This window comes from Heteronotia binoei, chromosome 5 (assembly GCF_032191835.1).
Source record: "Heteronotia binoei isolate CCM8104 ecotype False Entrance Well chromosome 5, APGP_CSIRO_Hbin_v1, whole genome shotgun sequence".
NCBI lineage: Eukaryota > Metazoa > Chordata > Lepidosauria > Squamata > Gekkonidae > Heteronotia > Heteronotia binoei.
Window position 1 is genome coordinate 103,715,702 of NC_083227.1, and position 16,526 is coordinate 103,732,227.

Below are 16,526 nucleotides of genomic sequence, written 5' to 3' on the forward strand. Positions count from 1 at the left end.
CACTAGACATTTATAAGTCAGAAATTCAGAATTAGCAACTGTGCTGAAAAAAAGATAGCCTATATAATTTCTACATGCCACCCATCTCAAGGGGCAAGCACTGTGTTCTCTTCTAACAGAAACTGGCTGTCCATCTTCAAGGACACCCCATATCAAACATGACAAGAGTTGACTGCAGCAGGTGAAACCACAATCAAACATAGTGTGTCTAAGAGCAGGTGCAGAAAACCTTTCACCTGTGAGCAAACAAAGAGGCTTCAGATGAGTGGTCATGACCTCTTGGGCAGAGCAGCTAGGTTTTAAAAGAGGAGGCTTGAGTCCCAGCATCTCTGCAAATTTATAAACTTAATTTTGTAGATAATATTGCCTCCATATCCTCCACTCTCTCGTTGCCACTGTTCTTTCAGAAGCCTGCCAAGTGCGGTACACAGGTTTGTTCGAGCCAGCGAACAAATCGCTGCAAGGGTAGTTTGTACAAAGACTGGGTAAAAGGGCAAACAAGCCGCTCCCCACCTCTCCTCCGTTCAACTTGAATTCAACCGCGGTTATGCTTTCACAAGCCACGAAAGCCGCCTGGGGGAAAAACTCGAGCCAGGCAAGTCACGGCTCTGCCATACCGTGGAAACCGAGTCAGGATCCTGGCCCAAACTGGGTGGCCCTACTGACTGAGCAACACTGGGTTACAGGAGGAAAGGTACAATCCTATTCCTGTTTACCGCCCCCCTCCCTTCTCCGCACGAGGAATTTAGTTCCAGCTACACACGGATCCCCGTGGCGCAGAGTGGTGAAACTGCAGTATTGCAGTTCTAAACTCTGCTCACGACCTGAGTTCGATCCCAGCAGAAGCTGGATTCAGGTAGCCGACTCGAGGTTAACTCAGCCTTCCATCCTTCCGAGGTCGGTAAAATGAGTGCCCAGCTTGCTGGGGAGGAAAGTGTAGATGACTACGGAAGGCGATGACAAACCACCCCGTAAAAAGTTTGCCGTGAAAGCAACATCACCCCAGAGTCGGAAACGACTGGTGTTTGCACGGGGGACTACCTTTACCTTTTTTTACACACCGTCAGGAATGTTAAGGTTGTCTGCAGATTGGCCTTGAAAGCACCACCACAGAGAGATTTCTCCGTTATCCTAAATAATGGCAAACCAGAAAGGGAAGTCGATCTGAGCAGATACGGGGGTGGGGGTGTTGAAAGGAACGGAACCGAAAGGCGCGTCGGTTCAAGAGAAACAAGGAGAGAGCACCTCCCGCACCTTCCCTGGAAGGACGAAGAGACTGCGCCTGCGCAGCCGCCAATGTTCTTTTATGCGCCTGCGCAGAGGGGGTTTTGGCTGGCTATATAGGCAGCGGTCGGAGCTGGTCAGTCAGAACGGATCGAACGGATCTGAGGAGGCCTTGCAGCGCCGGTAAGGGGGAAAGTGAACTGGCGCGGCCTCCTGACTGGGCTTCCGCGCTCTTGCGTTTGGTGCCCCGGCGGCGTTCATCCTGAGGCGGAGGCCCAGCCGCCACTTCCGGGCTCCTGACCTTGTCCCCGCCGCCTGAAGTTAGGGGGCGACTAAGAGTGGGCCAAGAAGGCAGGCAGGGCTCCTTCGCGGGCCAGTTGAAGCTGGTTGGGATTGGAGGGGCGATCGCCGCCTCTTAGGCAGGCGCGGAAGACGGGGGGTGGGGAGCGCCGAAAGGCTCAGAGCTTCTCTCCATCCTCCTTTCGAACTTTATGCTCTCGCTGTCCTCAGGCGAGACACGGGCTTTTTAAAAAGAGTCATTTCCTCTCAGGCTTCCCATCTAGAGCGTTGTCCCGGGGGGTGTCTTCGTTTTGTCCCCCCCTTTAATGTGGTGGGGGTCGAGGAGATCAAAACGAAGTCGTTTCGTCTGTTCAGTCCGTGTCTTCTGGTTGAAGCCTTCAGTCGTCTAAAAACTGACGCTCTTCAAGAGCTTGTGTGTTGATTCTTTCAGGAAACTGGATGAGATGTTATTACGATGAGTACTTTCTTCTCTCCCACCCTCCCGGTTAAAATTTTTAATGGTTCCGTGAAGGTTTACTGGTCTAGTGTAGTATAACCCCTTGTGGCTCAGAGGCCACTTCATCTAATGTATGAAGTGTTTCCCTCCGTTGAGAGATAAATGTCTGGTTGGGATAACGCTTCCTTCATCTGTTGAAGAGGACTTTAACCCACAAAAGCTTATGCCGCAATAAATTTGTTAGACATCGTTGTGCCATAAAAGCCTTTGCGGTGGTTGTTGCAACAGGCTAACATGGCTACCATTTTAGAACTGTCACGTCAAAGTTCCTTAGTGCCTGACTTTGCTGTCTGCCAGTTTCTTTCACTCGCTCTCTGCATGCAAAGGGGGAAAAACATATTAATTAATGAATTATTATGCCAGTGTGTCATTACCATGCCTGGGTGTGGAGATAAGGCATCTGTATGTTTTCCTTTGCTAATTTAATCCATAAATTCTGTGTTGTCATTACCAAGATGTTGCTTCATTCATAACAAGCCTTCTTACATATTCCTTAATGCCTCCCTATGCTACTCTCTTACACCTGTAAAAGCTGCAATTATACTGGAACTGGTGAGCTATGTGTATATAGGGAAGGATCATTATTATAATTATTATTGTGATCAGGCTGGATCTGAATAGTAGATGAAGCTCATGGAACATTACCTTTCTGACTCATTCCTCTTGCCCAGTGAGCCCTCTAAAATTCTGCTCCTGGGACCGAGGCAGGGGGGTCTGCAAAAGTAGCCCATCTCCTTGATGGAAGTGCCGTTCTGCTAGTGTAAGGGCTGCCATGCTATCTTTGGATCCAACCTTCTGTATTTAATATGTTAAGTTGGAAACTTTATATTGAGGTGGCCCTAATAATTCTTAACTAAGAAGTCTGGTATGCTGTCTAATCAGTATATTTTTTCTTTCTTTCTAATGGTATCTTTTTTCATTCTTTCTTGCTGCTGCTGCTTTCACAAGGATTCTTTTAGAACCCTGAAAATGGAAACTGTTGTTCGACGCTGTCCATTCCTGTCAAGGGTATCCCAGGCCTTCTTACAGAAGGCTGGCAAATCCCTTCTTTTCTATGCCCAGAACTGCCCTAAAATGATGGAAATTGGGACCAAGCCTACTTCACGTGCCCTGAGTACTTCACCAGTTCACTGCCAACAAACTGAAGAAACCACCTCTGCCACTGAGAGTAAGGATTAAACTTCATATTTTGCCATAGCCAACAAAAAAAAATTGAGCTGTCATAACTTTTTTCGTGGGGAGGGGAGTTCCTAGTGCTGATTTCATTGTTGATGATAAACATACTGGTGAAACGTAATACCATTGTAATACTGGCTACAGATTACTTATATTACTAATAGTTAAATTTCCTGTAACATGTGTGAACATACATGTTTAGCAACTCATTCCAGCCTGTAGTATTTTGTCATTTTGGAAGTATATATTGTGCATGAAAAAAATGTAACTTTGTTTTGGAAATATGGATGAAAAAAATGTAACTTTGTTTTGGAAATATGGATGAAAATGTTTGTTTTTTTAGGCAGCAGTGTGTTTTGCAATGTTTATTTTATCTTAGAAATGGTGAGCTATTTGAACTTTGAACACTGCATTTCTTTTAGTTTTAGTGGCCAATTATATTATAACATCCCTCTTTAGGTTCCAAGAACAAAGGTGAAGACTGATATACAACTACTATTGCGTACAAGATAGTATTTAAAATTATATCAAATGGAGAATATACTGCATAGTTGATATTTTGGATGTACAATGCTTTACTTTTTACTCCCTTTCAAATTTTGCTATTTCTGCAGTCTGTGTCTTTAATTGCAGGTTTCATAGATATTACTGAAATATGTTTTTCATCAGTGCATCAGGAAGGTAGCTTAAGGCAAGAGTTTGTCAAGAAGGAAACTTCTAGAATCAAACTCCATTACATGACTAGGACATAACTGTGTTAAAGGTTCTCTTGAATGGCTGGAATGTGTGGCATACAAGCTGTAGAACAAAAGTCTATGTTCTGTGAATTGAAGTATAAGATCTGAAATACTGAACTGTGCCCTGTGAAATATCTTTTCTCCTCATCATGACCATGGGCCGCATACTAACCTTGCAATCGTTCCTAACCTAAACTATATATTTTCACTGGAGAAACCTGACTGTGTTTCTTAGGATTGCTTAGTCACCATTAACTTGTGTATGGGATGTTTGAAGCTGTAAGATTTTAACTGCTGACATAAGTGATGTAGCAGGTCAAGTAATGTATTACACTTGCAATTCATATTGAAGACACTACAGGCATACACAGAACTGTCAAAATGAACTCCTTGTATCTCCCTGAGTGCATTTCTTTTCTATTCAAGAGGCCAAAACCTCCCCAGATGTGACTCCACAGAATAACAGCAGTTCTCAGCTTCCTGCAAGCCACCTACCTCCTGCTAGCCAGAGTGCTATCCAAGCCACTGTGACTAAGTGCCCGTTCTTGGCAGCTCAGATGAATGAAGGGAACAGTAATGTTTTCTGCAGAGCCAGCTTGGAACTCCAGGAAGATGTGCAGGAGATGCAAACTGTAAGGAAAGGTATGGGCTTCTCTGAATACTTGCAGGTTTCTGTAGCATTGGCTGAGACATCCTTCAGGAAAAGCTGAACGAAAGGTCTGAGCAAAATAGAACACATACAGAAGTCTTTAATAGAAACTACGTAAGCGCATCCATTGGCTTTGGGATTTGTGCGTGTGTGTGTTGGGATTTTTGGTGGTTTGTATGTATGTTGGTTTGCCTGTTTTATTTAATGGTAGTTTAGATGTCAGAGCAACAGTAGTTTGTATTAAAACATTTAAATCATATTCTTCCATTTTTTAAAAAAGCTCAGTGTATTTTAATTCTGAAACCAGACTAAATCAAAGTTTTTCCTTACATTTTGTAAAACTAATATTTCCCATATGCAGAGTTAATGCTCTGGTGACAGAATCGAATAGAAAGTATTGGTAGGAAGTGACTGCAAAAAAAAAAATTACAGTTTGCCTGCACTGCCTGCCAGCCGTGGGACATAAATGGATTTGCAACAGCTTTACTCTCAGGTTTTTCATAAGTTATAATGCCAGAGAACCATATATAAGAGTAAATGGTGAGGTGGGACATTAGTGTAGTCCTAACTAGTTGATTTTATGAGAAACTGTAACCTTTATGATGAGCTGATATATTAGCTCTGTACTGCTAAATTCATTCGAATTCAGACTAGTTAATCTACTTTGAAAGCTGCAATATGGAATGGCTGATATTCTAATTATAAAAAACTCTCAATATCTGTAGCTATTGTTACATTTAGGATGGGTATAAAAATTGCACTGGCTTTGTGAATGTGTGTGTGCTAGGTATCTGATAATTTTAAATTCTGGAGAAATTTAATTGTTTAGTTTTCTGTTAATTTACAGTAAACCAAAAAAAAACCTGGTTTATTTACACATGCAGTTTATTATTTGAGCTATTCTATAACTATTTTGTTTTTTTATGCCCTCTTGCCATATCTAGAGTTTGCCAAAACACCAGAAAATACTGTGGAGGTCAGCACCAAGATAGATGGTGAAACACAAAATGGCTTGCTGAAGAAATTCCAGGACATTGTGCTGAAGCAGAGACCAGAAAGGGTGTCTCATCTGCTTCAGGATAATTTGCCAAAATGTAAGGCTTGATAATGTTCAACTGATTAGTAGAAATCAAAGCTTGCATCTCTTAAGTCCTTTGTTGCATGTTTCATGTGTAACATCTTAACATTTGCTAATGTCTTCATTTTCTAGCTGTTTCAACTTTCCAATATGACCAGTTCTTTGAGAAGAAAATTGATGAGAAGAAAAAGGATCACACATACCGGGTATTCAAAACTGTGAACCGGAGGGCCCAGATTTTTCCCATGGCAGATGACTATTCGGATTCCCATACCAGCAAAAAGGCTGTGTCTGTCTGGTGCAGCAATGATTACCTTGGGATGAGTCGTCACCCTCGAGTGTGTGGAGCTGTAATGTAAGTAGTTTTGTTGAAAGTAAAATGATGGGTAATTACAGGGTGCTTGCTTTCAAAACAGCAGAATTGTGCAAGATTATGACGAGATTGAATTTGTGATGGGTTAGAGTGGATGAGTTCCCATTGGCTATCCAAGTACTGTTGTGTCAGATACAAGCTTTGATTACCTTTCTCTTGTATCCATGTATTGTTTTCTTCTAGCATCACCCTTGTCATCAAGTAGTCCATGACAAATTAGGGCAGTCATTCCGCCTTTCTGTCACAGGCAGTCTCTTCAAACCATAAGCTTCTGCACTACACTAGCCCCAAAGACTATTGCCACATAAACAGTGTTGCTGATCCTACCTTTCTTTTAATGATCATAATTTAACCAGCTAACAACTTCCTAGTTAGAGGGTGTACAGTTTCTATTTCACAAAAGGAAATCCTCTTATCTTTATTTATGAACAAACTACTTCAAGGGTACCTGAAGCCTAAATAACAGATGCATCAAGCTGTCCAGTGCTGAGTCAGATCATTGGTTCGTCTACTACGCTTGACACTGACTGACAGTGACTATCCAAGGATCTCCAAAGATCATTCAGATCTCCTGATCCTTTAGCCAAAAACAGCAGGGATTGAAAAACTGGGAACTTCTGGATGGGTTCTGTTTGCAGCTGCCATTCCTCTAAGGTGGAAAGTGAATTAAAAGATTTGAAAATTAATTTAAACTTGGTCTTGATATTAGAGAACAAACTTGCAGAGTTTGTTCAAAGCAGTGTTAACATCCCTGTTTGAATCTCCCTCACAGGGAAACACTTAAACAACATGGTGCAGGAGCTGGAGGCACCAGGAACATTTCAGGAACCAGTAAATTCCATGTTGATCTTGAACAAGAATTGGCTGATCTCCATGGAAAAGATGCTGCTCTGTTGTTCTCTTCTTGCTTTGTTGCTAATGATTCAACACTCTTCACATTAGCGAAAATGTTGCCAGGTAAGAGTCTTAACTTGTGTGTGTTTCGTGCTGTGGTGTACAAATCTGCCTATGATTGTACTGTATTATTTTTTAGTTAGTCTTAATCTGAGGCAAGCACTTACCGTGTCTGAACTAAATGTGGCTCTGGTAATAATCAGTGCAGTCAAGATAGGGTTCATGGTTGGTGTCCTCAGACTGAAACAGGATGGCCAAGACAAAATGCTTTTGAGTGGTTTTGATGAAAGCAATACCTCCCCCTCCCATTTTTAACATTTGAGATACAAAATGTGATAACTTTCTAATCTACTTTTTCCTGTTAAAATAGATTTCTAAAGCATATGGGTTGGCTGTCCTGTGATAATTCTTTGCTTGGGTACTGCTAGAATTACACATTACACAATCTTAGAAAGCAGCCTTAACGTTTCCATATGTTAAGTAACCTTAAGGTTAGATTGTAATGCATTCTACCTGGGTCTGTCCTTAAAGACAACTTGGAAACTGCAGCTGGTGTAGAAAGCTTGCAGCTCAATTACCATCAGGAGCTCAGCGGAGTGTGCATATTACACTTATTCTGCAGTATTTCCATTGATTACCAGTCAGTTTCTGGGTTCAATTCAAGGTGTTGGTTATTACCTGTAAAGTCTTTCATGGACTTGCTTATCTGCAGATCTGCCTCTCCTGATATGCTCCACTGCAACAACTTTGTTCATCTGAGCCCAGTCTTTCAAAGGTGCCATTCTGCACATGGGCTCAGCTGCTCACACCCAACCATTCTCCCTCTGAACAGTTCTCCCACAATTCTGTCATTTCCCAGAATGGGTAAAGGGAATTGTGCGGGAGGGCATTTTATAAAGGGGAAAGAGTGTAGTTTTGTATGAGCAATGAGTCTGTTTCATTGGATTTATTGTACGTGCTGTATTGTTTCATTGCATTTTTTAAAAAGTGTGTAATCCTCCTTGCATTTCAGTGAGGAAAAACAGCCTATAAATAAGTGTTTAAAAAAATCTCAGACTGATGCTGCCCTACCTGGGCTCCAGAGTTATTCCTGCTAGTACATCAATAGGTGGTGGTGGCAATCCAGAACTAGAATTTGTGAAAGGCAAAAGAATCCTGATAATATTAGAGCTGCAGCTTAGGGTTTGGGTGAATCCCTTTTAACACAGTAGTTCTTAAAATGAGCAACATGGGTGTCAATGTTCAGGTAGGGGATCATTTCATGGATCATCTGAAGGATGCACAAAAGTCCTGTTGCTATAGGCTCCTTTATCCAACTTGAACCTAAGCTTCAGCTAGTTTAATGAGCTGTCTCCAGTTGATGAGCTGTCTATACAGCTGCAAAATACCACATTTTTAAGTACAGTCATTAAAACCCTGTGATTGTCCCCTCAGGTTGTGAAATCTACTCAGATGCAGGAAACCATGCCTCCATGATTCAGGGGATTCGAAACAGCAGGGTGCCAAAGCACATATTTCGCCATAATGATGTTGGTCATCTCCGAGAGCTATTGAGAAAATCAAATCCATCTACTCCCAAAATTGTTGCTTTTGAAACTGTTCATTCAATGGATGGTAAGATTGCCGTATCTCATACATGGCTTCTGGAAATTTGAGAGGATATGGCCCCAAAAACATAATGTTGATGTTTTGTATTTTGTGTTAGGTGCTGTCTGTCCATTGGAAGAGCTTTGTGACGTAGCTCATGAACATGGGGCAATTACCTTTGTAGATGAAGTACATGCTGTCGGACTGTATGGTGCTCGAGGTGGTGGTATTGGAGACCGAGATGGCGTGATGCATAAAATGGATATTATCTCTGGGACACTAGGTATGAGCCTTCTATACTGTTCAGCTTAATGTTGTCTAAATGAGGGCCATGAAACAAATACTACAATCTGAAGAATGCTTTCCTGGGAGTAAGCCCCACTGAATAGACCTGAGTATGATTTTGAGTAGACCTGTTTAGGATTGCTCTCTCAATTACTCAACCCTACTCTAAATGATACAACACCACCACTGCAAGGATCTGATCTTTGTGATAAGTTCTACCCTATTGGCAGCAAATTCCATAATGAAAACAGTAGTTGTCAGCAGAGTTGTATTTTTATAACATAACATTCTTAATCCTGAAATCTTGGTGTGGGGGTTGTGTAAGGAGATTTTGTTAAGAACAGACCTAGCAAATCTGTATTGTAAGAACAGGTTCTACCAGGAGATATTCCTGAGGTTACATCAAACTGAAAAGCTGCAGTTTCCAAAAGAAAAGGGAAGTATTGTGTAAGGAACTGGTGGTTAAGGTTATGAAATAGCATTAAGACCCAGGTTCTTTGTGTTGCAAGCTAAATTTATAGTACCTTTTTGGTTACATTGATTTACACAAAATATGTTTCCCAGCCATTGCAGTTCTACCTTGTAAAATAATTATAAACTATCCCTGGAATTTAACAGCTAATTTCTACCTTACCTGAGCAGAACTAATAGGAATTGTTGTGGTAATATTTCCTACTAAAGCTGAACTTTACCATCTTCCTAGGGTAATTATTTAGTAAATAGTTCCTGCAGTTAATCTTGCTTTAAGTGCCCTCACATGAAAACCACACCTTACATAAAACTCCAAAATAAGGTTTCATGCCAGCTTCTTCCTGGGGTGGCAGCTTCCCCTCCCCCCCCCCCCCCCCAAAAAAAAAAATGGGTCAGTGTTCCTGCTTAGAAGGAAAGAGTGCTTTCAAGTAAGTCAATAATATATTTTTTAAAACTACACACCTGGGGATAGTTTCCCTATGATAGATGCACTACCTACCTTCATAAATAAATAGTTCTTTTCTGTGAAAAACAAACTTGTTGAGGGTGTGGTCAATACTTAATTGATTGTAAGCAAAGAAGTAAGAAAAGGAAAGATAATAACTGTGGTTTTTATTCCTTCAGGTAAAGCAGTTGGCTGTGTAGGGGGCTATATTGCAAGTACAAGTTCTCTGATAGACACTGTGCGTTCCTATGCCGCTGGCTTCATTTTTACCACTTCCTTGCCACCCATGCTTCTAGCGGGTGCGCTAGAATCTCTGAAGATTCTAAAAAGTGCAGAGGGACAAATCCTTCGCCGCCAACACCAACGCAATGTGAAACTTATGAGACAAATGTTGATGGATGCTGGGTTTCCCGTAGTGCACTGTCCAAGTCATATCATTCCAATCAGGGTAAATGGACTTTACCTCTTACAGTTTTTACAACCTGAGTCATAAACAGCATAGCAGGGTAAATATATAGAAGGCTTTTAATTTTGGAAAATGGAAAAATTTGTTCACTGTATAATAATTTCTTGTTTTGTTGCCGAATTCTGACATTTGAATTTGAGGCACCAGGTCTGTAAAATATAAGGGTTTACTATGCAGAAGGCATGGGGAGGGAATGGGGACTGTTGACAGCCCATTCTGCATTAAGTGACTGGGGCCCAGAAAGTTTAGCCACTTGGCACTGATTGGAGAACAGATAGCATTTGTTTGCTGTAAGAACTGGGAATGAGAGCTTCTAAAAGTATCCCTTTCAGACTCCATGGCAACAAGCAGTCAGTGACCAAGCAATTTGCACTCATCACATGTATTACTTTTTTCTTCTCTGTGTTTTTGCTTTCTCTGCTCCAGTCTCTGGCCTTTCATTCTAACTTCTGTCTGTTTGAGTGGTTAACGGTTCACAGCATCAGCCAAGTACTAGTCCAAGTGCTTAAAACATTTGGTGCTTTGTCATAGGAGCGCTTTTGCTAGTCCAGGTATTGTGTTTGATGGTTTAGGACAGGTGTAGGGAACGTTGGCTCTCCAGATGTTTTTGCCTACAACTCCCATCAGCCCCAGCCAGCATGGCCAATGGCTGGGGCTGATGGGAGTTGTAGGCAAAAAAACACCTGGCGCCAACGTTCCCTACCCCTGGTCTAGGATTTGTTAGCCTTACGCTTGCCTCATGTGTAATCTTGGTACCTTCAGGTTGCAGATGCTGCTAAAAATACTGAGATCTGTGACAAAATGATGAGCCAGCATAGCATCTACGTCCAAGCAATAAACTACCCCACTGTCCCGCGTGGAGAAGAGCTGCTACGTATTGCCCCCACCCCTCATCACACTCCACAGATGATGAACTATTTTATTAGTAAGTGAAAGGGAATCCTAAAGCACAACAGTAATTTGCGTGGGGTTTTTTTGTCATTTCTGGAAGGATACTCTGATAATCCATATTGCTATTCCTGACCCTCCAGAGAAATATTACACTTTGTTTTGCCTCCAAAATGAATTAACGATAAATGTTAGAAGGATTTGACAGCTGATTGTAGAGACCCCAAAAAGATACCGAAAGTAGTCCTAAGCTGAATTTTAGCCTTCTATTAAGAGTCTATGTGGTTAAGCTAGAATTGTCATCCTGGACACATGAGAAACGCTTATGCTAGGTTATGTTCTCTTGTATCTAGATTTTATTTCTGTAATAAAGAGGACAAATTATAAGGCTAAACATGGTACACAACCCAAGCCTTATTCAAGCAGAGCTCTTGACTATAAACAACTTGTCACTTGTCTCTCTGTCTGAGCACCTGCGTGACAAAACTGCATCTACACTGTCCTCTCTGTTGAACACAACATGTGCCTCTGGCTCCATAGATGTCTGTACTGCTGCCAGCACTGCTTCACACGCTCCTCTGCCTAGGATTAAATGTGGCTGAATATTTGAGCACATTGGGTGGGATCCAGAAATCCATCACCTAACAGTCACCAGTCCTCCTGGCTTGACCCCACACACACACACACACTCCCACCACCATTTTTGCCCTTGGGAAGGTGGTTTCCCAGGACTTTGGGATCTGTGTGGCATGAAGAAGAGGAGATTGGATTTATACCCCACCCGTCACTTGGAGTCTCAGAGGGGTTTACAATCTCCTTTCCCTGCCCCTCCCCACAAAAAAAACCCTGTGAGGTAGGTCGGGCTGAGAGAGCTCTGACCGAAACTCCTTTTGAGAGAAAAACTCAGAGTTTTGACTGACCCAAGGTCATACCTGCAGGTGAAGGAGTGGGGAATCAATTCCCATTCTCCCAGATAAGAGTTTGCAGCACACATTTAACCACTACCCCAAACTGGCTGTCAGTGCCAATGAGAATCAGGAAGCTGCAGTAGGGAAGAGGCAAAGTGTCCCTCTTTTGTGAGCAGAGCTGTGCTGACAGAAGAGCAAATGAAGCAAGCAGTTTCACCCCTCCCAATCTCACATAGGTCTTGTGATCCCTGGAATGAATTTTTCTGCAGTTGGAAATGGCTGTGTGAGGTAGAGGGGAGCAGTTGGAGATCTTTTTCAGACCTTGTACAGTCCTTGCAGGTGGAGCGTGTGTGCTGCTAGGCTAGATGCATGGCACAGTCTACCATCAAAGAGCCTGTAGTCCTTTCAGGCTGTAAGCACTAGAGCCACTGTGTAGTCCTGGAGTGGACGGGGTGTGGAAACCCTAAAGGATAAGGAATAGATGTGCTGAGTGGGGGTTTGGCTGCTGCTCTCTACTTAATGAATAGTGTCCAGTGAAGAGAATAACATGGGGCCTTTTGGTTTATGAGATCTCTGCAACAAGTTTATGTCCTTTGCTGTTTCATAATAGTGCATCTCTGACCATAATTAGGTAGTAGCCTTTTTTTTAATAGAAAAGCTTTATTTTATAGATGCATTTATTGGTGCTTTAAAAACCAGCACTGCCATATTAAAGAATGGCTATTAAGAACAAAGCCATTTGACACCTCAGGAACCTTGTTACTGAACTGTGCCTTAGGGAGTCAATGCTGCAGATTAGCATGAGTCTTGATAAAGCATGTAAAGCATACAGGAAGTAAACTTGCTTTCCGTTTTACTTTACAGACAATTTGCTAGCCACCTGGAAGCTGGTGGGCCTGGAGCTGAAGCCCCACTCCTCAGCTGAATGCAACTTCTGTAGGAGACCCTTGCACTTTGAAGTAATGAGTGAAAGGGAGAGGTCTTACTTCACTGGAATGAGCAAACTGGTTTCTGTCACTGCCTGAAGCTGACTGTAATCCCCTTCTGTGTCTAGATCTCTAGTATTCAGATGTTCACTGTAGTCTTTTACTGGCATATTTCTTGCATTTTAATCAGTAGTCTAAGTATACAGCTTCTGAAAATAAACTTTGAAATGGTGTATACAGTTTCTGGATTTCACATTTACTCTTTTTCTATACTCACCTTCTCAAACAAATGATTATAGAATGAAATGAAAACATGCTGGTGTAAGGTTTTGCCCAGAATCTACTGCAAGACTTCTTGAGTAAATGCAAAAGAAGCTTTTAATGAAGATTCAAGTAGCAAACATTTGTAGCAGGTGCATGCAAGACTACTTGTCTTACCAGACTGACGAGTGAAAGGCGGGAGGGCAGGATACAAATTAGATTATTATTAAGATACAGTCCAAATATAGGTTCCAGATTAATGGCTCATCATTTCTCCCACCCAGAAGTCTTTGAATTAGATCCCAGATCCCAGTGTTACTTTTCTCCAAGGTTGCAGTCCAACTTTGTAGACATCTTCCATTGGTTACCTATCTTCTGTTACCATGAAGACAAGATTAGGCCTTAGCTTCCCACCATGATTTATCCTCTATTATGGCCTTATTTGTTACCAACATTATTCTACATAAATCTATAAAAGAATGAATATATATATATGAAGGTTAGTAAATATCGATATTATAATACAGGCATGAATACATAAAACAATATAGTTGTGGATATATGAATATGCTCTGGGTAATTGACCATTGATCAACAATGACAATAGTATTAGGAAAACCAAGAGACTGTTTCTGGACCACATTTAAAATAAACTGTTTATCAAATTTGTATCCCGCCCTCCCCCGACAGGCTCAGGGTGGCTAACAACAGTTTAAAAACATTAGCAGTTTACAAACATATTAAAATTAGATCTATAAAAACATTTCCATATATATTAAAAATCTGGGATGGCAAGCTTCTGTTTTCCATTATATTAATTCAGTGAGATTGTTGATGCTGAAGGTAATAAGCCACCTCCCCCTAACCATTAAACCACAAACTCTTTTCAGGGACTTGTACCTGCCAGCTGGAGCCTCTAGTCTTTCAGCAATATATGGAGTAGGGTTGGGGGTTTCAAGGTGGCCATGACAATGGATATGTTCCTTTTCCCTGTGCTATCCTCTTATGATAAGTAATAAGGCAGTGAGGGACAATGTGTAGCACCCTAATGAAAGTATATGAAAGCTGAATTTTTGTGGGTGATACAAGAAGGGGAGAGAGCAAGCTTTTCCTTTGTATACAGCCTTAAGGAACACTGACAAATCTGTTGAGATTCAATAAGGGTATGGAAAGAAAAGATACAAGGATAATGCTGGTTAGGATGCACAGAGCTGTTAAGAGCTGATGGTATTTTCTCCTTCCCCTCCACTTTCAAGTCTTAAGTACCAAGAAAATGATGGCAGTAGGGCAGAATAGGCTTCCAGAAATGACAATAACAAGTGTAGCCAATGATCTGGGCTTAAAGAACAGTGTTTCCCAGGACCATCAGCAATAGCGTATCTCCCTTCAGAATTTAGCACTGGCCTTCATGGGCGTGCACACAATTATGCAAGACTGTGAAGGCTAGATGAAGCATGCATACAGAGCAGAACTTTTCCAAGAGTGGGATATTAATGCTGTCAAAAAGCACCTTGGATTTCAATACAAGTGTGACGGGCTGCACTTCTTAAAAGCTTAGAAGTGCTGTACAAACAGCTGAAGGACTGTGAAGAAACATCCTTGAGCGACAGGCTGCTCCAAGCAATCTGATTGGTTAGCTTCAGCTGAGAAGAGAGACACTTTGGAGCTGAATGTTGAGGAGGAAGATTCATTCAAAATTCAGCCCTGACTCAGAGCAATTTAACACAGACAGGAGAACTGAGGAAAGTTGGCAAGGACAAGTGGGTAAGTAGACAGAGACTCCCATTCAGTCCAAGGAAAGGGAATATATATAGAGAAGAAAATTCCCTACCCGGTCTACAGGGAGTTAGCTCTGATGAGTGCAGAGATCCCAAGTCTGGTGTAGTTGGAAACTGCCTGTAGAAACCTTAAGAGTTGGTTAAAAACTCAATACAAGTACTGGTGTTTCAAGAGAAGGGGTTTGAGTACTAGAAAATGTACTATCCTTCCGGAAACCAAAAGAGTCAGAGACTACAAAAAATGTTGGAGTGTTTGGAAAACACTGGAACAAAAGCCTCTTAGTATAAATATTTCAGTAACTGAATCGCTGAAAAATCTCTCATCAGCCTGAAACATAAAAACTAAAGTCTGTGCATGTATTGGATTTACCTCAGACTTATCTATATTGAGTTACCTCAGAAGTTTCAGCCTCTGGTTTCACTTTTCTTCTTTATGTTAAATAAAATATTTTGTTAATTTTGAGTTTCAAAACATCTCAAGTGCCATTTTCAGTGGTTTAAGTTAAAGAACAATCCCGACCCTTCCCTCAGGTTCTTGGGCTGAGTCAGCAGTATGGGACAGCCAAAGTTCTTTAAGAAAGAACACTAGGGCTGCTCAGTCAGAAAGGGAAAGAAAAATGGAGGGGAAATCATGCCTCTGAGGGAGGGAAGAGGACAGGGTTGTCAATAGCAGGCAATTGTCACAGAGCTGTTGCAATTTCCACAAATTTATCAGCTTGCAAAAGATCTGCCACAATTGCACAAATTGAGAGCCATTTGTGTAGGCATAATATGGGCGGAAGACAATATGAATTTCCACAGAGCCTCTGCTGGATTGCAGACTCAAGGATACTAATATGTTTTAGCCAGTGATAATGCAGAAGCTGCCAACTGCCTGAACAGTGTAGGTTATGTAAACTCTACAGCTCTTTTTACGTTAGACAGAAACCTATGTTCTTGGGAAACTTCTGTAGGTGTATATTGCATACATGCTATCACCTGTGGTAAAACAAATCCAAAGGAAAAGCAAAAATGGGAGGAAGCAATTTCACCTCCTATTCAGTGACTATTGTGGTTGGTGGCTTCCTTTGTCACTTGTGATACCCTTTCAAGAATGAATGGTCTCTGCTCACAATAAGCACCCTTCTCAATTTACTGAAGATAAACAGTGTTATATGTGCACAATCCCTGAGAATATAAGACATGTGTACTATTGATATGTTAGAGTAACTAGATGTTGCATAACAGGGTAAGTCGAATAGGGAAGAAGGAGGTTACTAAAATGGCTAAAAATGCAACTTGTACACTGCTATTACTTGCTTAGGAAAAAACAAACCATAAACATCAATCATCTTGTAAGGCTGTGATCCAAGAATAAATCTTGGTGTGTGTATACAAAGCCATGGTTGGTTACTAGAAGAAGAACTGGTTTTCATACCCCACTTTTATTTACTCTAAGGAGTCTCAAAGTGGCTTACGATCATTTTCCATTCCTCTGCCCACAGCAGGCATCTTGCAAGGCAGGTGGTGCTGAGAGAACTCCTAAGATGGGAGCACATTCGGCCAGGGCTCCGGACTCTGCACTGGCTGCCAATAATATACCGA

General features: G+C 41.6%; 1 protein-coding gene across 1 annotated transcript; it reads left to right on the forward strand.

Annotated features, from left to right (window-relative positions):
* Positions 1–1,292: 1,292 nt before the first annotated feature.
* ALAS1 (5'-aminolevulinate synthase 1) lies at positions 1,293–13,142 on the forward strand. The gene is made up of 11 exons (XM_060239964.1): positions 1,293–1,407; positions 2,969–3,188; positions 4,360–4,575; positions 5,527–5,676; positions 5,793–6,015; positions 6,806–6,990; positions 8,362–8,541; positions 8,633–8,797; positions 9,895–10,163; positions 10,944–11,106; positions 12,842–13,142. The coding sequence occupies exons 2-11, from the start codon at positions 2,990–2,992 to the stop codon at positions 13,000–13,002; spliced, it is 1,911 nt and encodes a 636-aa protein (XP_060095947.1). The 5' UTR covers positions 1,293–1,407; positions 2,969–2,989; the 3' UTR covers positions 13,003–13,142.
* Positions 13,143–16,526: the final 3,384 nt, after the last annotated feature.